The 23,033-nt window shown below is 37.2% G+C and overlaps 3 protein-coding genes across 3 annotated transcripts; 1 reads left to right on the top strand and 2 right to left on the bottom strand.

Annotated features, from left to right (window-relative positions):
- Nucleotides 1-254: 254 nt before the first annotated feature.
- Nucleotides 255-9,852, top strand: LOC121963665 (procollagen C-endopeptidase enhancer 2-like). Its single transcript, XM_088073681.1, has 9 exons — nt 255-399; nt 2,046-2,154; nt 3,414-3,672; nt 4,410-4,534; nt 5,589-5,725; nt 6,954-7,549; nt 7,623-7,703; nt 8,471-8,641; nt 9,476-9,852. The coding sequence occupies exons 1-9, from the start codon at nt 317-319 to the stop codon at nt 9,604-9,606; spliced, it is 1,692 nt and encodes a 563-aa protein (XP_087929807.1). The 5' UTR covers nt 255-316; the 3' UTR covers nt 9,607-9,852.
- Nucleotides 9,853-10,293: 441 nt separating this feature from the next.
- Nucleotides 10,294-14,807, bottom strand: LOC148185732 (transmembrane protein 272-like). The gene is made up of 4 exons (XM_088073682.1): nt 13,852-14,807; nt 13,694-13,756; nt 12,778-12,957; nt 10,294-10,758 (listed from the first exon to the last, which is right to left on the bottom strand). The coding sequence occupies exons 1-4, from the start codon at nt 13,940-13,942 to the stop codon at nt 10,571-10,573; spliced, it is 522 nt and encodes a 173-aa protein (XP_087929808.1). The 5' UTR covers nt 13,943-14,807; the 3' UTR covers nt 10,294-10,570.
- A 123-nt stretch (nt 14,808-14,930) lies between these two features.
- On the bottom strand, nt 14,931-22,534 carry LOC121962536 (transmembrane protein 272). Its single transcript, XM_042512799.2, has 5 exons — nt 22,392-22,534; nt 19,399-19,484; nt 19,261-19,311; nt 18,913-19,119; nt 14,931-17,262 (listed from the first exon to the last, which is right to left on the bottom strand). Exons 2-5 carry the CDS (start codon nt 19,460-19,462, stop codon nt 17,054-17,056), a joined length of 531 nt encoding a protein of 176 aa, XP_042368733.1. The 5' UTR covers nt 19,463-19,484; nt 22,392-22,534; the 3' UTR covers nt 14,931-17,053.
- Nucleotides 22,535-23,033: the final 499 nt, after the last annotated feature.

Raw genomic sequence — 23,033 nt, 5'->3', positions numbered from 1 at the left:
ACTAGACACTTTTTTTTAAGTAGACAGTCTCTATTTTGATGTAGTTTTATGTATATTAAAAGTAGAAAAAAGCGTGAATCACTTTATTTTTATTGTTAATTAGAAATAGTTGGGGGGCCTCCTGGCGCTGTATTGGGCCCCTGATAAGTTGAGTATCGCTGTGATATCACACTCATTCACCTTTTTCCTTTCTTCTCCTTCCTTCCTGAACTCTCCCTCCTCTTCCTCTCTCCCTCCTCCCCCTTCTGAACCCTCCTTCTCCCTCCTGCCTCCTCTTCTCCTCTCCCGTCTTTCCCTAACCTCGGAGGACAGCAGGATGGAGGACAGGGTGTGGACTGTGTGTCTCCTTGTCATTCTGACGCTGGGATGGACGGACGCTCAGAACCAGAACTTCACCAGGTGAGCTCACAGACTTCAGACCTCCTCAGGTTTTTGTGTGTCGCCTCTTCAGCCATCAATGTCCCTCTTGTGCATCTCGCCTGCGTGTGCACATGTGGCGTTTTTCCACCAGATTAACCGCCGCTGTGTGTTTTTTCCTCTCCCGGTCGCAGTATTATGATTACAGAACTTGCAGCAGAAATAGAAGGTTGCAGTGTGAGGGAAGATGTGGTCGGCGTGCCGTAAACATGCAAAATGACAGCATCCTGTAATTGATGCAGTGATTTAACTGGGCTCATGCACAGCAGCCTGCCCTCGTGTCTGATGGTTTTAACAAAAAAATGGAAATAAAGTCAGATTTTTTGGCTTTTAAATGCACAATTTTGACTCAGAGATGCTTTCTGAACATGGTTCCTGCACACTTTTGGGGTGTAAATTGAACACGAGGGACAAACAAATGCCTGTGGGTTGTTCAGCTCCAGAGGGTCAGAAGGGAGGGACGCCACTGGAGCTTTTTTGGCCAAATGTGGCCTCGTAGTCCTGCAGGGGACACACAATGAATGCCTCAAGAGCTTTAGAAAAACAAAATGACTATAAATGGATTTATGGTTGCAGAAACTGACCTCATGATGGAAAAGATTATCATTTTTGGGCTTTTTTTAAAAAAAAAGAAACAAGCACAGAACATAATAAAAGTGAGCCTAGTTTGATAGTAAAAATGCTGAATTAACGTCACTGTTCTCATTGAGCATTGAGTTCTTTTGAAAACAGGAAAAAAAGACTGCAAAATGCAAGAAATTATTTAAAAAAAAAAAAACGGAAAAAATTTCAGATAATTACATTTAAAATTATTTAACAATTTAAAAAAAAAATTTGATAAAAAATAAAAATGTCAACATAATATATATTTAAAATTATTTAATAAAATTTTCAAAAAGTTTTTTTTATTTTTCTGTTTTTTTTGTTTGTTTGTTCCCTAATTTTAAGGTGATTTTCTTGAACTAATTGCATTTCATCATTAATTCAGAATTTTTTTTTTTTGGAGTTGTTTTTGGGTGCTAATATTCAGGTACTTTTTTGTACTTTTTACAGATTTTTTTGCTAATTTCTGGGTCTTTTTTTTTCAAGTTACCTTCCTTTAATGTTTTTGAAAAAAAAACACAAGCCAGGTTTTTAAGGGTTAAAGAGGAAACTAACTGAGAGAGAAGCCGACGTCTAAATTAACACGTCTGCTGCAAAATTAAAAGTTGCGGTTGCCCCTCTTTGATCTGCGTTTATCTGAGTGTGCGTCTCCATGTGTGAGCGGCACATTCAAAGCGCCCGTAAAAAAATAAAGAAAAAAAGTGAATTCATCTTCTGACCGCTTTCTTGTGGCGTGCGGAGACACAACACGTTTACTGTATATTGACACTCGTCCTGGCTTGGTCAGGCCGACTTTTTAAGAAAAAACCAGGAGAGTTTGTTGGGAACCTCCCTGCACTCGGGGAACAGAGACAGACTGTGCCACTGTGGTTTTCAGTCTGTGAACACGTGTGTGTGTGTGTGTGTGTGTGTGTGTGTGTGTGTGTGCCTTGATACTCTCAGTAAAGCTGTGTTTTCTGCCACTGCAGCACATCGACTTAAATGCAGCTGAGGTTGGTTTTGTGATACTCTTTTTCATTTTTTAGGCCCATCTTCCAGTGCGGAGGCCACCTGGTCACAGACTCGGGCATCGTGGCCAGTGAAGGATTCCCGACTCCCTACAAACCCAACAGTAAATGCACCTGGTACATCACTGTGAGTCCTAAAAATCACCTCGACATCACACCAATCCAAACTTAACGTGTCCAAAAGGGGCTGCAAAGGGACCACATAGATGTTTTTAGGATCCTGTGTTTTCCAGCTCCTCTTGATTAAAGATGCAAGAAAAAATCAAATTGCTTAAATATTGCAATATTATGTTTTGCGAAACTGTATCGATTCTCAAAAACGGAACAGATTTTTACAGTTTTTATGTCGAGCAAAAGCCCTGGCAGGATGCATTGTTTTTGGGTTGTTTTTCTGTTGTCTTGTGAAAGCGATCTCGAGAACGCCTGAAGGGAAATTTTCAAATTTGACACAAACGTCCGCACACGCTCAAGGGCGTACTGATAAGATTAAGGGTTAAAGGTCATTATTACCTTGCATCGGTTTCATTTCGTGAACACTATCTCAAGAACACCTTGAGGGAACCCTATATTTGTCCTTTCAGCATTTTTTTATTTCAGTTTTTATTTGTATTTTTCATTTCCGCATATGTTCTTCAATTAATTTATTTTTTAATTTTTTTTAGTTCCTTCAGCATTTTTCCCTTTATTTAGTTGTTTCTGCTCATAATTATTTTTTGTCCTTTTAGCATTTTTCCCTTTATTTACCTAACCTTTATTTAAATTTGTCCTTTCTTTTTTTAAAATTCTTATATTTATTTACATGTCTTTTTTATACATATTTTTATACACTATTTTTCTGTTTTTATTTATTTTTATCCTTTCAGCAATTTTTAATTTATTTTTTCTTGTATTTATTTACATTTTTTTTAAATATATTTATTGACATTTGTGTCATTTTTGTCCTTGAAGCATTTTTTCTTTTATTTAGTTATATTTATTTTATTCATTTTTTTTCCTTTCAACATTTTTCTTTCATGTATTTGTGCATTTATTTATTTACATCATGTTAGAAATGTACTCCAGTATGTACTTACAAATTTGTTTATTTTACGATACTTGGTCATTTTAGTCGTCCGTAGATTAGGCCTACTTACTTAGCATTTTTTATGTTTCTCCCTAAAAATGACTTACATATGTAAGAATATCTTTGATATTTTCACTATAATTTTAAATTAAATTCTGCTGCTTTTGAGTTTAGTAGGTCAAAAAAACGTCCTTGAAAAAAAATCCAAAAACTTTTCTGTAATCGAGGAGGGAACATCGAGATTCAACATTTTCACTCATAATCTTTTATGTCATCTGAGTTCGTGACAATTTTCTAAAACTTTTTCGTGTCGCCGCCTGCAGGTCCCCGAGGGTCACGTGGTCATGCTGTCTTTCCGCCTCTTTGACCTCGAGGCCGACCCCACCTGTCGCTACGACTACCTGGACGTCTACAACGGTCACACCCGCCTGGTGCAGAAGCTCGGCCGTTTCTGCGGGACGTTTCGGCCCGGCGCCCTCATCGCCACCTCCAACACCATGATGTTAGAGATGGTGTCGGACGAGGCCACGGGAGGGCGAGGCTTCCTCGCCGCCTTCAGCGCCGGGAAGCCTCACGTGGAGGGTGAGGACGTGTAGTCTAGAGGAACGACATTTTGGTTATTTTAACTTTTTTAAATCAGGGTTTTACGTTTTTTACCAAAAAAAGAGAAAAAAAATTGGCAATTTATTTTCCTTTAAATTTTTTTGGTGATTTTTAAAAAAATATACTTTGACAAAATTTTTTTTGTCATTTTAAAAGAACAAAACTATTATATAAAAAATATCTTAATTTTTTCTTTATATTAAACTTTTGGGGGGGGGCGTCTTTTCTTTAGAAAAATTTGGTGTTCTTTTACAGAAGTAATTTGGGCATTTTTTAAAAAAAAAAAATCTGATTTTTTTTTACTGCCTTTTGTTTTCTTTGAAAAATGTTTTGTGATTTTTGAAGAAACATGTCTTTGAAAGCCGCACGTTTTTTTTTTTTTAAAATGTCCTTGCACTCATGATGTATTATTCAGGTTTGTGGAACAAAATTCCATGACTTTTCCAAAACTTTTCCAGATTTGGAAATGGCTATTTGCAAATGGTTGATTTTCCATGACTTTCCAGGTTTTTCTTGAGCATATGAGCCCTATTTTATGGTCAGAAACGATATCACCAGAATCCTCTCTGAAATAAATAAGTCATTACAATCTGTCGGATTTATGGGAGTTTTTTAGGATTTCTCCTAAAAAAACCTCCAGATTTACTCCAAAATGACAAAATGACTGTCCCTAATTTAAGCCTGGTGTATTCACATCTCCTCTTTTATTCCCACAGAGAACCAGTTCTGTGGAGGACGTCTGACCAAATCTCAAGGCTCCGTCAAGACGCCCAACTGGCCCAACTCTAATTACCCAGCAGGCATCAGCTGCTCCTGGCACATCTCTGTGGAACCAGGAAACGTGAGGGAGTCATACTGCATCTTCAATTTCTTACTATGTACCATAAACGCAGCTTTTAAAGGAAACTTCACTAAACCGATCATTTGTGTATCTATAGAGAATAATAATAATAATAATAATAATAATAATAATAATAATTATTATTATTATTATTATATCAGGCAATTCCATGTGCTTCTAGAGCAATAAAATAAAAAAAAAGGATACAGATTTAAAATGAAAGAGCTATGAGAATTTTTTTTTTTTTAATTACTAAATTATAAAAAAAGAATAAAAATACGATTAAAAATAGCAAAAGATGCAAATATAAAAGATAAATAAAAACTATTCATTACTGGGTGGATTAAGCAGTTTTAGCTTTGATTTAAAAGTGGTCAGAGTTGGGGCTTATCTAACATCATTTGGGATGATAGTAATAATTATATATATATAATAAAATAATAATTATAATAATATGACCTCTAGTAGCAAAGGCTGTACTGGCTCAAATAAGTAACAAAACCAAACCAAACCAAACCAAACCAAACCAAACCTTGGAAAACATTTTTATCCTCATTTCACGGGTAAAACAACAACAACAGAATATTATCATTAAAATTTAGATTTCCATGCACGAAAAGTTGAGCAGCTACGTGTGTTAAATCAGGCGAGAAGGTAAAATGAAAAGAGAAGTGAAGGGGCCCGTCACAAGGAAATGTTCAGCATTAGGCCCCTGATGTAGTGTACATACGTGTGTGTGTGTGTGTGTGTGTGTGTGTGTGAGAGACGGCAGCCTCGTGATGAAGTTCAAATGAAAGAGCTCATTGAGCGCGCGGAGGTGTGTTCACGTGTGTCAGGAGAGTGAAGGTAAGGAGAGAGGGAAGGACGCGGGAGCACCGGGAGAGTAAAGGCCCCTCTGTGTTTCACAGGTCGGGCCCTCCGCCTCCGGCTCTCCGTCTGCACTGAGCCGGATTCATGAAAACTATAAACATGTCGCAGCTCACATCCTTCGCTCCTCATCATCACTTTCAAAGTTTCTGCTCATATTTTCGCGTGTTCGTGTTTTCTCCGTCAGGTGATCGAGGTGAAGTTCGTGAAGCTGGACTTGGAGCCCGACACGTACTGTCGATACGACTATGTGGCCCTGTTTAACGGCGGCGAGAGGGACAACTCGCGGCGGATTGGGAAGTTCTGCGGAGACAGACCACCAGGGTGAGGTTACCATCGGAAATGTACGGTGGCCGACAAGAGCCAAACTGAGAAATGATGCTCAAAAACACGTACAAAAATCCAAAAAAACCTGAGAGTTTAAGACATTTTTAGGATTTTAGGAAATTTCTTGGATTTTCGATAATTTCTAGGATTTTCTGACATTTCTCAGAATTCAGGATGTTTCGTGGATTTTAGGACATTTCTAAGATTTCAAGACGTTTCTAGAATTTGACGACGTTATTCGGAATTTAGGACATTTGTAAGGTTTTAGGACTTTTTTAGGATTTGAGGACATTTCTAGATTTTAGGATATTTCTAGGATTTGAGAAGTTTCGAGGATTTCCAGATTTGAGGATGTTCCCACGATTTCCTGAAGTTTCTAATTTTAGAGTGTTTCTAGTTTTTCAGGACATTTCAAAGATTTTAAGGCATCTCCAGGATTGTAGGACATTTCAAAGTTTTCAGGATATTTGTAGGATTTGAGGACATTTCTTGAATTTGATGACATTTCTCGGAATTTAGGACGTTTCTCGTATTATAGGACATTTGTAAGATTTTAGGACTTTTTTAGGATTTGAGGACATTTCTTGAATTTGAGGATGTTTCTCGAATTTTAAGGACGTTTCTAAGATTTCATGACATTTCTAGAATTTGACATTTGTCGGAATTTAGGACGTTTCTCGTATTATAGGACGTTGGTAAGATTTTAGGACGTTTGTAAGATTTGAGCATGTTTCCAGAAGTTGACTATGTTACTAGGATTTTAGGACATTTTGAGGATTTTACGACATTTCTGGTTAAACAGGATCATGCAGACAACATCTCTGGTCGACTGCGGCTGACCGTTGGCTCTCGGTTTCAAAGGCTCAAAAACAAACACACTCGAATGGTCTCGCTCTCTCGGGCTGTAAATCGAGCTGTTCTTCGTAGCGTTCCCCTGAAGGTCTGAGGAACCTTCGCTGTGGTGACTGAACATGCTGCATTTCGGAGTTTGTGTGCATTTGACTTTGTGTCATTTCTGTATTTGCAGTTAACATATTTGTTTAAGCTTCCTGCAGCACATTACTGGATTTGGATTTCTGGATTTGTTTTCCACAGAAATATTTTGGGCCTTTGTAGTATGTTTTTTTTTTTTTTCATTTTCATGACTTTTAGCTGCGTTTTCACATTTTTCTCCACTTTGTTTATCATTTTTTACATGATTGTCGTGTTTTTTTTCTCTACGTAGAACAATAGTGACAAATGGGAACGAGCTGCTTGTCCAGTTCGTCTCCGACCTCAGCATCACCTCAGACGGCTTCATGGCGCACTACAACAGCGTGCCTCGCGGGTCTCGGACGCCCACCGCCGGCGGAGACTTCATCTACGGACCTCAGACGACCTCAACGCCACAAAGATCAGCGGTGAAGCCGATCAAACCCACAAAACCATCAACCAAACCTAAACCAACCCTCAAACCCAAACCCACCCTAAAACCAGCCAAAAGGCGGCTGGTGAAGAAACCGCCACCGCCCCGCAAGCCTGCTGTCAAGCCCACGCCAAAACCCAAACCAGCTAAACCCACGCCCAAAGCGCCTGTGAAAAAACCCAAACCCACACCCAAACCGAAGATCGTTAAGCCGACGCGCAAACCGATCATCAAGGCGAAACCAACGCGTAAACCTGCACTGAAGACCAAACCCACCTTAAAACCTGTCAAACCAGCGAAACCAACCCCGAAAAGCAAAGCGAAACCAACCGCCAAACCCAAATTTAAACCCAAAGTGACACTTAAACCTAAAGTCAGCAAGACGGTGACGAAGAAGCCTCTTGTGGGCAAGAAACGTGAGTAAATAACGATCTGCATTTTGCGAGTTTTAATGTGCACCTGTGCCTAAAACGTACGTGTTTTCTTCAGCTTTACCTCTGAACCCGCTGTGCACTCAAACCTGTAAGAGGACGGGAACTCTCCAGTCCAGCTTCTGTCCTCATGACTTTGGTGAGCAACATCAGCGCCTCCTCTCGTCCAGTGATTCCCAAACATTGTCCTCAAATGTCCATTCAGTGACATCTAACTGAAACTTCTCCATTTCTATGTTTTTAGGACAAGAATTTTAAGATTTTTATGAGATTTCAGGACATTTCAGGATATTTATATATACGTTTCTTGGATATTAACACGTTTCAGGGATTTTAGGACATTTCGAGGATTTTAGGACATTGCGATGATTTAAGACATTTCTAAGACTTCAGGACGTTTTTAGGAATTTTTGGGATCTTAGGACATTTCTAAGATTTTAGTACATTTCTAAGATTTTAGGAAATTTCTAGGATATTAGGAAGTTTATCAGATTTTAGCACATTTTTTAGGATTTTAGGACGTTTCTCAGATTTTAGGACGTTTCTAGGATTTCAGTTCATTTCTCTGATCTTCGGATGTTTTTAAGATTTTAGGACATTTTTAGGATTTCAAGACATTTCTAGGACTTTAGGACATAGTATGTGGGATTTAAGCATGGTTCTAATATTTTAGGACGCCTCTCAGATTTTAGAACATTTCTAGAATTTTAGTACATTTCTAGGATTTTAGGACATCAGGGGCTAAGCTAGGAGATAAGACCGAAGATAAGATAACCCTGTGTGAGTTGGGACCCTCAAAACTTCTGTGCTCAGACAACAAAAGCATAACTTTTTTAGACTGAATTCTTTAGTTTGACTGTAGTTGGCGTATAACTCAGTTTCCTGTGACGTTTTTCTCTCATACAGTGGTCACAGGTAAGGTTACAGCTGTGAGCCCTGGTGAGAGGGGCTCAGCCACAGCGGAGGTGTCTCTAATCAAGGTCTATAAGGCAGGACGCCTGAACATCACCAAATCAGGACCCATCATGTCCGTCACACTGACCTCCACCTGCAAGAAATGCCCCGGGCTCCTCCAAGGTACAGTACAGCGATCTGTATTTACAGCCTTTACTGCATATCAGACACACAACACGCAACATTTCTACTGACTAAAATACACCAACAGTGTCAACATTTGCACCAAGTAAAATGTACTCGTGTGTGCTGACAAACATGCAACTATTTCAACATTTGTACTGAGTAGATGCACCCAGAGCAGCAACATTTGCAGGAAAAATGCACACAGAGCAGCAAAACCTGTATAGACTAAAATGCATCTAGAGCAGCAACATTTTTACAGACTAAAATGCACTCACAGAAGCAGCAGTCGTACTGATTTTAATGCACCCAAAGCAATACTTTCATTGTCTGAAATGTTCCCATAGCAGCGACATTTTTAGCGACTAAAATGCAACCAGAGCCGCAACATTTGCAGAAAAAAATGCAAAACAGCAACTTTTGTACTGAATACAATGCAACAGTGACGTTTGTAACAAACTCAAATGCACCAACAGCAGCAACCTTTGTTACTGACTAAAATGCACTCATAAAAGCAACATTTGCAGACAAAAATGCACCCAAAGCAGCAACATTTGTTCTGATTAAAATGCACCAACAGCAGCAACATTTGTACGTACTAAAATGCAAAAGCAACATTTGTACCAACTCAAATGCATCAACAGCAGCAACCTTTGTTACTGGCTAAAATGCACTCACAGGAGCAACAGTCAGACTGATTTAAATGCACCCAAAGCAACATTTGCAGACAAAAATGCACCCAAAGCAAAGTTTGCACTGACTTCAGTGCAAACTTTTAGGACAAAGGGATGTAAAAACAGCATTCAACACATATTTTTTTTCCTTCTCGTCCAGGACGGAACTACGTGTTGATGGGAAAAGTCGACGCTCAGGGCAGCGGCCATCTCAGCCCGTCCAGCTTCACTCTCCTCTATAAGCCCATCCACGCCAAAGCACTGGCCAACCTCGCACGCAAACCGTGCTGACATCACGGCCCAGCCCACCAATCAGACGGACAGCTCCGACTATCTCTCTGAACACATGTAACTTTACAAAAAGAGTGAAAATATTATGAGTAATATCCAAACTTAATTTTATACATAATGCAATGCTGTCATGAGAAATGATTCTTAAAAACATACATTAAAAAGCATTATATTTTGTATTTTGTATATAAATTATAATATTTCTGTGATAAAAATGCACATCAATAAACCGTGACTCTGGTACTTAAAGCTGTTTTACTCTTCTAGTTTTACTAATATTTAACGTTTGTAGATTGAGAAGGATTATTTCCAACTCACATGATTTCAATTTCCAATTTCCAATAACTCAGAGCGTTTTAAAGTCCAAAAGTCAACATTACCTGGATAAAAAAATAGACGTAATAATGTACAAATTTCTCCTTTCAAATTTATCTGACAGATTATTCACCAATCTATATTTGTTGCCGTTTACTTTTTAAAAACCATTTTCACTGCTGCGCCTTTGCACATGCAGACAGTAGCAGCACTAGAAATTACATTTATGTAAGAAAGTTGATTAAAAAAACAAAAACAACCTAATTTAACCTGATCCGTCAATTCAAAAATAAGAAAAAAGAAAAATTGAACAACAATAAATAATAGAAAATAGTATTAACAAATTAAATAATACAAATAAATAAAAAAAATAGTGAAAATAAATAAATAAAATAAAAAATAGTCATAAGAAAAATATGCAATGACATGTTGAGAATTACCTTGTAGCATACGGTCGAGACACAGACGGGACATACGGTACGTTTAGGTGTGAAAAACAATAAGAACAATAAACCACGTGGTGCTGAAATGGATTTAATAAAAGTGCAATGTTTCTTATGCAAATCTGATGGCAAACACTCTGCAAAAAGTACACGAAACACAGTTAAATATTCTCATGGTAACTGTTATTACACGCACCAGCCACTCTTCAGTTTGTTTGACTGTCGTCACGCAGAAGGGCTGAAAAACAGCGGCATAAAATGACGAGACCACACACGATGTAGAACAGGTTGGTGGTCCAGAAGGCACACAGGTAGAGGGTCTTGTTGCAGTAGGTATCCAAGGATACGGTCTTGTTGTAGTTGGGTTCATAGATGGAATAAATCCACACGTTACCTACATAAAAAGTAAGAGGATGAATTACTTTTCGCGTATCTAAGAACTTTAAGGTCTGTTTTGTACGGTGGAGGATTAGGTCCATGTTAAAGAAAAAATAAGTCCGAGAATAAAGCTGTAATTTTGCAATACCAAAAACCAGAAGAATCCCCACCCCCTAAACAAACACATACACACAATTAAGGCACTAAAATAGAGAAATGATTAAAACCAGGAACTGAGGAAACACTTCCACAAGTAAAAAAACACCAGAGGCAGTGAAAGAGAAAAATAAATAAATCTAAAATTAATAATGAGTAAAATAAATATATTAATAAATAAATAAAATACTCTAAATGGTAGATAAAAGGATAACAGCAGAAATAATAAGATAAAAAATTATAAAAAATAATAAACTATCTAGTAAAACATCAAAACAGACTAAAATGTATAAACAGTAAATCCATAAATAGGTTAAGTTCAGTTAAGAGCCTAAAATAATCTAAAAAGGTAGATCTTATAAAACAATACACAACAAAACATACGCAACAGTAGATTTAGTAAGTATAGTAAATGGTAGATTTATATATTTAGTATATAGAATATTTGATTTAGAATACTTATATAGTATAACATAGATTTATTAAGTACCTCAATATAAAATAAAAGTTAAATAAAAGAGTAAGAGCACAAATAATAATAGATGAAAATTGTATAATAATATAATATCTATTAAAACAGACTAAAATGTATACATAAATAGTCAATAAATAAATAGGTAAAGTTCAATTAATAGCCAAACTTAAAAGGTAAGTAGATACAATTTTTTAAAAATAATATTCCATGTAGTAAAACAGACTAAAGTGTATAAATAAAGTCAATCTATAAATGGGTGAAGTTTAAAACTAAAGAGGAAGGTCTTATAAAACAATACACAACAAAACAGTCAATTCATATCAAAACACGGAGCTTAAAATGCCTGTAAAAGCTAAAAAAAAATGCCTTCAAATATCAGAAACACAGTTAACGTGTGAAGGCTGCAGGAACAGAGCGACAGGTGTTTCAGATCCAGCCATTAGCATGAACGTGCTAGCATCAATCAGTTAGCGTTAGCACCGTAGCGCTAGCGTTAGCACTAGCATTGGTAATATGGGCATCATAGTGCTAGCATTAGCATTGTTAGCTTTAGCATTAGCATTATTAGCATTAGCTTGGACACTTCATCATCGTTAGTTCGGTTATGCGGCCAAATAATCCAACACAGCTGAAACCGGACTAAAGAACATTCAAACAGGGTACAGGCCGCTTCAACAGCAGTTATAAATCAACAAAATACAAATGTTAGGCAACTTACAGGAGCTCGTGTACTCACCTGCTGCTCCATCAACAGCCAGGTATGAAATAACAGAGCACACCCTGAGGACCCCAGAAGGGCTCCAGTTTTGGTTGTCTTTTTCATTGCCTGACCAAATATACCTGAACTACACTTAAAAGGCTGCCAGGATCAGTGACCTCTTTTAACCCCTTAACATCTGACCAAACTGCCGTGATTTCTTAAAAAAAAAACAAAAAAAAACCCAAATTAGAAATATTACCCAAAAAAGCAACAAAAAAAGAAAAGAAAAAGACCTGAACATTTAAAAAAAAAAAAAAAAAAGTAATTTTCTTTCATAATATACTTAGAATCATGATCTACTATGGTAATTTTTCTGTTTTTATTTGATAATTTTCTAGTAATACCCCCTGTTTAAAGATAGTTTCAAGGGTCAGTTTCTTGTCACCTATTGCAATTAGCCCTGCATTTCTTGTTTCGTGGTTTATCGCCATTTTTCTCCATGTTTTCCATGGAAAGAAATCAAATCATTCCTCTCAGGTTTCAAAGCTTTACATGCTTGTTAAAGGTCTCTGAAAACAGCATGAGAAAACTGACACAGATCCAGATGTTAGTTTCACATGGGACACAAACACTGGTCTCCTGGGTCAAAGTCCTGTGCTTGTTACAAGTGCAATGATTGTTAGACTACCAGTATTTCAGCTCACCAGCAATGAACCAGCAGAAGAAGAAGATATTAACACAGTATTTCCAGAACTTGGTGTGTTTCATGAGGTAGCCGCAGGGCGTGACGTAGAGCACGTCCAGCACCAGGCAGACGCCACCCATCACCAACATGTAAATGGGGATGTTGGGCTGCCTCGGGCAGTCATATTGATATATTGCTCCTGAAAAACACAAGGTGCATCGTTTCGCCTTAAAAAGAAATGTACAAATAAAAACAAAATTCTGACATCATGGCTTTCTGCCTAATGAACATACAGGCACAGGGTAACATAAATAAATACATTTAGTTGTAGGAAAATGTAGAAATACATTTTATATATACATGTATTGTGTTCTTTTTAAAAAACTAACACATACAACTGCATTTCTCTATTTCCCTAATTATTTCAACATTTATTTAGACATTTAATCTTTTACATACTTATGTATTTATTTATTTCAGTATTTGTTTTAGTGTTGATTTGGTAAAGTTTTTTATTTTTACATTTATTTATTCACTCCTGCATTTATTTATTTATTCTATATTGAATTGTTTATTCATTTTTGCATGTATCTATTGATGCCCATATTTTCATACAAATGTGTTTAGATATATGTCCTATTATTTATTTATGTATTTATTTATTCCTTTATTTATCCATTTTTATTTTTTCACTTATCTCTGTATTCATGTATACATTTATGCATTTATTTCAGCATTTATTCATTATTTATTGATGTATACATTTCATATTTTCCATTTTCCAAATTTTTCTATTTTTTTTAAAATTAATTCCTGTTTATTTGTTACATTCTAATTTACTTAAATATTGATATTTAGGCCTTTTTTTGGTCCTCCATATTATTGGCAGAAATTATAATCCACTGAAAAAATCATTTTAAAAGTGATTCACTCACCTATGACTAGCTGAATAAGAGGCACGATATGCAAGGTGAACTCTACATTCAACTTTGCAGGCACTGAGGGAAGACAGACAGACTATTTAATAAATGTAGTGAGGTTAATATAACATGAACACAAGTGTGCATGACTTTTCCACATCACTATAACTTACATAACATTTCTGCAGGTTGCGTAGAGCTCTGGTGGTGTTGACTTGTGATTGTCACTGTGTGTATGGTATGACAAGGCGGTGCTGCAGACATAGCTACCGAAACAACGCACTTACAGCAGCCTAGTTGCCTGAAATGGATATAAACATGTTGTTTTACTTATTTTAGCAGCAGAAAAAGTATTAGTAAAAGTATTGACCATAAATCTAAAATGACTGAAAAAGCTTTAGAAGAAAGAAACAGAGAGAGGGTGATTTACACCTGTTTTCTCAGCTGAAAATACACAAATGACACAAATGCACTAATATTATTTAAGTTAAATAAATCAAAAGTCAATGCTCATGTCAAAAATCATAACCTAATCAGATACCTTTCTGTGAGTTAGAGTGTGTACTGAGTGATTCAGTTCTCATAGACTCTAAATTATGTTTTACTTACCAATCCTTAAATGTTTTTGGGTGAGGAATCTCAACAAATCAAGCTGCTGCTCTGGATGGGCAGACCTTCCTGGCAGCCATAAGGACACAAGACTGAAGCAATTTCAAAAAATGCACTGCAGGATTTGAATGATGCCGTCAGCAGCAACATCTCCAGGCAGCCGGATGGAGTCTTCATAGCAGCTGCTGATTTTAATCAACTCAACCTTCAACTCCAAAGATGTAGCAGGACCAAGGACCAGTGCGATTTCATTTTTTAAACTTTTTTAAAACAAAGTTTAAATATCTAAATAACAAAAAATAATAAAAGAAATAAATGACTAACTAAATCTTGAAATGAATATGAAAATAAATAGATAAATGCAAAAATAAATAAATGATTGAATGTGGGATATATGAATGTATGTATAAATAAATACAGGGATAAATGAAACAATAGGGAAATAAAAATATAAATAAAATAAATAAATAAATAAATAAATAATAGAACATATGTCAAAACTAAACAGATAGATGTGAAACTCGCTGGCTCTGCACACGCTAAAATTACGGTTTATTTAACTGTTGGTTGAGTTTGGTAATGGCGATATTTTGCCACTGACAGGTTCAGACAGTGTTTCAACAGCGATTATATAAGAAACAACTTGTGCACTGTAATTTAGTCGTTTATTGCGTCTTCTTACACTGATGGCTGCTGTTTTAGAGCTGTCTGTGTCTGGATGGTTCCTGTTTTTACAGAGATTTCACATGACGATTTCCACGGTTCTTTCTCTTTCATTTTTCAGATGACAAAATACAACATATCATTGGTTATATTGTGGCTAATACACTGTGTGCAATGTAAAAAGTTACAGCAGTGAAATTCAGCTGATCGGTTTAGTGTTGTGATTAAATGTTACAAAGTAGAGACCAAAAAGTGAACCATAAAAAGCATGGAATGATAAAATATGTTGGTCTATAACATATTTTGTATTGGCTTACAATGTATCAGAAATCATTGTCTAGTAAAGTGCTTGATAGAGATTATTTGCAGTATGATTGTACTAACTTGAACATGTTTTACGGAGTGCTCTCCTGACACAAATGATCATATATTATCGATAACATTAGCATTACAGTAAATAAAAAGGCAAAATGAATTCACAAAGAACAGACATTTCATCATATCATCCTGTACTCTGTATCAAGTTTTAGCCCGATTCCTGGTTCCTGGATATGTAAACAATATACCTCATATATCTTTGGGACAGTAAGTGAGACAAGATTTAAACAAACAGAATGTAATGCAACTTCTGCAAGAGGTAGAAAAGGTTCAGCACTGAGAAAACAGACATTATTCAAAGGGTAACTTCAGTGTTTTTCAACTCAGACCTATTTTCTCACATTTTTGAGTCCAAGTGACTAAAGGGAACATTTAAAAAAAAAAACAACAACAACAAAAAAAAAAAGGGTCCAAAAGTGAGCAGGAGCTGCAGCTGGGTTCAGATGCAACTATGCACCATAATTTTAAAAAGTCCATTAAAAAATGCATTTTTTTTGTCACTGACAGGCTCAGATTATTAATATTTTACGTGATTCAGACAAAGACAGAGCTTTTTCTTAAAGAGAAAGATTCTCAACCCGATACAGCCCCAAAATTGCTATTGCCAAAGCTTGCTTTTGCCACTAACAGGCTCATAATATTATTCTAAGTGTCAACTACATTATGGAAAGGATCTCTATAGAGATAGACCTTTTTTGTTATAAAGTGGTCCAGTATTGAGCAAGAGGGCTACAGCTGGCAGTGGCAAAACCGGCTGCAGTGTAACCGCTCGCGGCAATCACGCACCGTCAATGTGCATCCTCTAAAAATTTTGTTTTTGCCACTAACAAGCTTTTTTTAAAGAGATCTCTACAGAGCTAGACCTTTCTTGTTAAAGAGTGATAGCGGGGCTATTTCTGGTTTAATAGAAAGGATCTTTCTCTGTATAAAAAAAATGGTCTATCTCTGTGGGGATCCTTTCCAAACAATAACAACTGGAGCCTGTCAGTGACGAAACCAGCACTTTAGGTTGATCTAAATTGACGCTGCGCATTGCCTGTCAGTAGCAAAATATTGCCAAACCCACCAGACCCTGTTCAAATAAAAAGTAATTTAAGCGTGGACAGAGCCAACATATTCACCCATTTGGTAAATTAAAAAATGCAGTTGATTGTTGGAACATTTGAAGGAGAAACTCTATCTCTGTAGGGATCCTTTTCATAATTTTGTCAGACAATTATAACAATCAGAGTCTATAGGCGGATGTAAGCTGACAGGGCGTAATAGCCTATTTAGGTGATCTTAGATTGTTTGTTAAAGACTATCTCTGCAGGGATGCCTTCAGACACTTATTGTAATCTGAGCCTGTCAGTGGCAGAAACAAGCACTATAGTGGACGAAATAAAGTGTGCAATTGTCCCAAGTGTTTACATTTTGCAGATGTTGACTGCAGTGTTGTTGCTCAATACTGGACCAAAGTAAGAAATAGTTGTTTTTTTTTTAGTCACTTCAACACAAAAACATGAAAAAACAGGGTCCAGAATGAAAAATACCAGTTTTCCTTTCTGATCAGTGTTAAAATCTACAGCATGTTGAAGTTAAATGTTTCTAGCTGGGGCTGTCAAAATGAAGGTTGTGCAACTAGAAGTGCCACCAAGAGACACATTTTAAGGCGTATTAGTCATCAACATTAACAGCCTCAGCAGCAAACAAACTGTGTGTATCCCGTCTCGTCATTGTTTGTCTCTAGATATTGTCGTCAGCGTCGGCTCGGCCGCACAGGAAGAAGCAGAATAAGGTGCAGCAGCCGCCTACCAGAAACAGACCCAGGAGGATGTAGATTAAGGTGGTGGTCCAGAAGGCAAACAGGTAAAGCGTCCTGTCGCAGTACGGATCCACGCTGGTTGTGTTCTTGTTGTAGTTGGGCTCGTAAATCGAGTATATCCACACATTACCTGGACAAAAAAAAACAAGTGAATTATGTAATCCAATTCATAGAATGAACATAGCAGAGAGCAGAGCAGAGCTGCTGTCTGACTGTCTGATATTACTTTAAAATAATTAGATACATAAAATCATGAGAGTTTTGCCAGAGTTTTGGGTTTCTAATTTTACTACTGAGGGCGTTTGTGTGCAGCATTGACAATTCAGAGAAAGGAAGGAGGTTCCTAGCAAATACAGAGGGACATCTAGTGGCCCCCACATGTCACTACAGTGTGGCTCCAACTGGTGCACCATAATGAGGCAAGTTGCAGCATGCAGCTAATATTTGTGAGTATTTGTATTTGTGCTCTTTTATGTTTGATTTCATTTAAACAGCAAACCTAAACTAAAACTGTACGTCTCTTGTAACACTTGCATTGAATTTTGCACTTTTAACCCTTTAAAACCTGAGCAAATTGCCTTGATATTTTTGTGAAGAGTGCAACAAGCAACTTAACAAGAAATGCCCCCCAAAACAAAATTAGCAAGTAGTTTTTGGACCATAATTTTAAATATGTAAATAAAAGAAATATAAATGCATTTTTCATTTTTTTCATCCTATCTAAAAACCCACACCCCCAGCTAACTTTCAGATAATTTCTTTCTTACTTTATTTATTCATTTTAATTTTTTTAAATTTAGTTATTTGTTTTTTTTAATTTTATTTAATTTTATTTTTTGCAATGTTGCTCAATTTTTCCTGTATTTTTGAAAGAAATCAAACCAATTTTCTCAGGCTTCAGAGGTTAAAATGCCAGTAAAAGGAGTCTGAATGCAGCTGAAATAAACTGCTCTGGAGAGAAATGAACTGTCTTGCCTGGAGAGCTATTTGGCGGGTTATGTAAGAGATGATGCCTGCTCAAACAAAATATGGACAAAATTGAGTCTCACCCTGTGATGACCTGTGGTGCAATTACACGTCAGGCCCAGACACATCAAACACACGTCAAACAACTCGAGGCGATGACGGCCGACTGTTGCATCACCTCATGTCACCTGTGTCTCAGCCAAAAAGCTGCCCCTGACCACGCACAGCAACGGCCAACTAACACGTTCTGCGCCTGCGTGAGAGGAAATAACTCTCCATACGAGCAGTTATCCGAAAAATAAAGACAAAGGCCGACTAGTGCCAACTGTGCAGGTCACATCAATTTAGGACATTTCTAGGAATTTAGCATGTATCTAGGATTTGAGGACGTATTTTGGATTTTAGGACATTTCTAGAACTTGAGATTGTTTCAAGGATTTTAGCATGTATCTAGGATTTGAGGACATTTCTTGGATTTTAGTATGTATCTAGAAATTTAGCACATTTCTCGGATTTTAGGACATTTCTAGAACTTAAGGATGTTTCTAGGATTGTAGCACGCATCGCTGGAATTTTGGGACATTTCTAGGATTTTAGGACATTAGAGATTTAGGTAGGACCTCTTTGGATTGGGCCACTGTCCACTGGCACTTTTTTGATAAACAAGCTCTATTCTGAAGCTGTTTTATGCACTCTGGCACCTTATATATACTAAAAGTACAAAAAAAGTTCCCATTGTGGACCACTTTATCTTGGTGTGCCATCCCCATCCCTCTATAATGTGATTCGTCTCTCCTCTGCTGTTTAAACTCACCAGCAATAAACCAGCAGCAGAGGAAGAAACCCATCAACGAGTTCCAGGTGGCGCAGACTGCGGTGAGCGGGTTGGAGGTGCCGTCTTTGGCCTCCCGGGCGCAGGGCAGGCAGGAGAGCACCGCCAACACCAGGCCGAAGACTCCCGCCACTATCAAGTAGATGGGGATGTAGTGCTGCCGCGGACAGTCGTTCAGATATACCGCACCTGTTGGACACAGAGTTGACGACAGCAGATAAGTTGGATTTAATTTATCAGAGAAATTGTCATTTTCGCACTTTTAAAAAAAGAGCATTTTAACGAAACAAACAACAAATAAAATGTCTGTAATGTGAATCGCTCACTCACCAATTGAAATCTGAGCAATCGGCATGACACAGAAAACCAACTTTGAGCATGCTGCAAGAAAAAGGGATATATTTAGATAAAGCAAAGACACACACAGCTTTTTTTCTGTAAAAAAATCTATGACGATGATGATCTCACCTAGTGCCGGTGTCGGGGGCTGAGGATGGTTGCGGATGCGTCGAATGAGACCAGTGTTTGACATTTTCAGTAGTGGAGACTCTAAACTACAAAAGAGGATTAAGAACAGAGTCAGAAGTGTTATTACATTGTCCAAAAGTAAAAGTGTTGACCGTAGACATAGATGGATAGATTAGATACCATTTCTACCAACGTTAGCCCCCTTAATCCTTCACTCTGGACTTTTAACAGGGAGTCAGACAGCAGCTCTGCTCTGCTCTCTGCTATGTTCACATTTCAGAGAATGTAATAACAATTTCTCAGATAACAATGTTTTATTTGTAGGGCTGTGCCCGACTCAGAGTTATGTCAGTCGATCAGATTTGCCAATTAAATATGAATATTAGGGCTGTCCCGAGTAGCATTTTCAGGGCTCTGGAGCGTATTAGATATCAAACAAAAGCCAGAGACCGTGTTGTATTAAGTTGCCGAGGGGCTGTAAAGTCACCGCTCCTGAGCAGAGGTGAGAAGACCATGTTATCTCGGAGCCTCACAGCGCAGACTTTCTCCTCTTCTGTGCCGCTGCATCGTGTCCGCTGCAGCATCTACCAAAGAGTAGCCTGACCGTCAAGAGCGCTCACTCTGCAGCAAAATCTGGGGACCAAAACGTCCCCAGAAGCACATTACACACCACACTGACTTGCCAAAAAACATCTGCTCGACTTAAAGGAATCTCAGTCGACTGAGCGGTCTCCGACTGATGATACGAATCTCAAACTCTCAGGAGGAACCCAAAATTATTTAACCTACCTGCAGAATGAGGGCGTGTTGTGAACCAGTCTTTCTGGATGATTCTTACTATGTGAAAAAAGCTCCCTTTGAATAGCAGGAAAACACTCCACTATTGACTTAAAGACGATGTTTTTGTTGGTCAATGGCTTAATTTCTCTCTGCTGCAACACAACAACAATGCACCTGACGACAAGTGCTACTTACACAAAGTGGGCGCTGGCTGTAAAAATGACAACTATGTCCGTCTAAAGCTAGCACTGACAGTTTAGCTGTGCTTAAGTCAACATTTTTGTTTTTCAATGGCGCAATCTCTTTCTGTTGCCTCAAAAGAGCAATACAACAACAATGCACCTGACGACACCTGTTTTTAAAAAGACGCCCACAGGTGCTCAGACGGACATAAGGACAATTGTTACACACACAGAGTAGGTGCTTCACTGTTTGACTCTTGTGGCCTGGTGTTACACAGGCAGGGCTGCACATTATGACCAAAATAATCATCACAATCATTTTTATCACTACTAAGATCACAATTTAAATTACATAAAAACTGACAAATAAATCTACCTTGCATTCCAGCTAATTAACAAATTTTTGCATCAAAATGAGACTAAAAATATGATTAGTCTTCACCTGAATTCTGCGATCTCCTATTGATGCGTATCTAATAATTTTTTTAAAAAGCTATGAAAAAATGTCTGAAAATTTTTTTAAAAAAAAAGGGATTTTAAAAAAATTTTAAACACCTTTTGGGATTTTTTTTTAAAGCTCTCTTCTTTGTTTTTTGTTGTTTTTTACAATAATTTTTTCAGGCAATTTTCTTGTACTTTTTACTAATTTCTTGCTATTTTTGGGTTCATTTCCTATTTTGTTGCTCAATACCTTCTTCCCATGTTTTTGAAAGAAATCAAACCAATTGTTTTTTTACAGTTACAGCCAGTGAAAAACTAAGCTAAACTTTATAGTATGTTTTCCAAATCATTTCTGTTTTTTTTCAACTTCCTCGTACTTTCTACCAATTTATTGCAAATTTTTGAGTCATTTCCTCTTTCATTGCTCATTTCCTTATTCCATGTTTTTGTGAGAAATCCAGTCATCATGTTTTTTTTTTGTTTTTTTTTTACAGTTCCCATTAGAGTCACGTAAGACACTTTACGGCTGTTTTCACGAGAAGAGTCACATACTCCTAATAACAAATAAACTAAACCAGACCTGTAAGTACTCAACACCTAAAAAAATGTCTAGGAAAATAAAAAGCTAAGGAAAAATTATATTTATAATTATCGTAATTACAGATTTTAAATTATCTTACCAAATTACTATAACTTTAAGCACATTTTCCAGGTCATTTCCGTGTTTTTTGAAAACATTTTTTTAATATTTTTATTTTTTTTTCACTTTTAAAAAGACTAATTTCCAGGTAATTTTCTTAAACTTTGTTTTGTAATTTCTTGCTAATTTTGGAGTCATTTCCTCTTTTGTGGCTCTTTGTCTTCTATCCGTGTTTTTGAGAGAAATAAAGTCAGTTTGATCATGTGCATGTGGCTGTTCATTATTGCATCTTCTCCCAGCCCTAAATTAAATTTAAGTTTCATGCAGTTCCTTGTTATCAGTGTCCAGTACAGCCTGTAAAACAATAAAATGTTCGCACAGGATATTTTGGCATGACGGTTTGTTTACACATCTGCAGTGCTTTTATGAGGAAAAATAGTACAGCAGAGAGGTCTGACTGCATTCCCACCAAAGCCAGTTTAACCAGTATAAAAACAGCAGCGACAAGATACAACCTGCGCGTTAATTAACGTCACATTAAAACACACAGCAGAAAACAGGCGCATTTAGGAGAATATTTAGAGAAAAACTGAGGCTGAAACATGCTGTTGATTGTTTTTGTGTTATTAGTGATAAACTAAATTGTGTGTTTTGTTTGTGATGAACAAGTAAATAAAAACACACTCAGAGCTCTTGCAGGTTTAAAGCTTCACATGTGTGAAACTTTGGCCAAACTATTAAACAAACGTTGTCAAACGTTAAACTGCGGCCTCGCTTTAATTTTATAAGCCAAACGCTTTCCGCCACGCCCCGGTAACACACCGACACAACGCCAACTTCTGCTGACCCACAACGGCTGGAAACTACAAACACGACCGCAGAAAAGTCGCGAAAGTGCTACTTTAACGCTTTAAGAGCCGCAGTTTGATGTGTAATTGTCCCAAACTCACCTGCAGTCAGAGTTTACCTTCCCGCTGTCTGCTGCTGTCTGACGCTCACAGCTGCTGCTGCTGCGCGCGTGAGATGCCAAACCTCCGCCTCTCGGGAGCGCGCACGCCCAGAGCGGCGTTCACGAGGTCATCTTGTGCGGGTAACTGAAGTAACTGCAGCCTGTGATGTCATAGGCCGGGGCCAGGGGCCAGGGGCCAGGTGCAGCAGCCCCTGTGCAGGTTTCCAGACTTTTAGGACATTTCTGGGATTTTAGGATGTTTTTTATTTTTTTTAAGATTTTAACACATTTTTAAAAAAATATTTTAGGACATTTCTAAGATTTTAGACTTTTCTCTGATTTTAGGACATTTCTAAGATTTTAAGATGTTTCTTGTGGATTTTGGGTTCTGAGGATATTAAAGTATATCTTATATATATTAAAGTAGTGCCTGAAAGAAAAATCTGAAAAAAAAATTATTTAAGTGCTGTGACATTCAGATTAAGTAGAATGAGTTGCTTAAGTGTGCTGAAATAAGAAAACATATACAGTGCTGCAATTCAGAACTTGAAAGTAAACTCAACATTAAATGCTGGTATTTTGAATTTTAAGGATCAGTCTTTGCAAATATGACGGACTCAGGATAAACAAATATTGTCAAATG

The sequence above is a fragment of the Plectropomus leopardus genome, chromosome 23, assembly GCF_026936395.1.
Source record: "Plectropomus leopardus strain MGB_pleo_1.0 chromosome 23, ASM2693639v1, whole genome shotgun sequence".
Taxonomy (NCBI): Eukaryota; Metazoa; Chordata; class Actinopteri; order Perciformes; family Serranidae; genus Plectropomus; species Plectropomus leopardus.
Note: the sequence above shows the minus strand (reverse complement) of the source record. Positions and strands in the feature narration are given on the sequence as shown.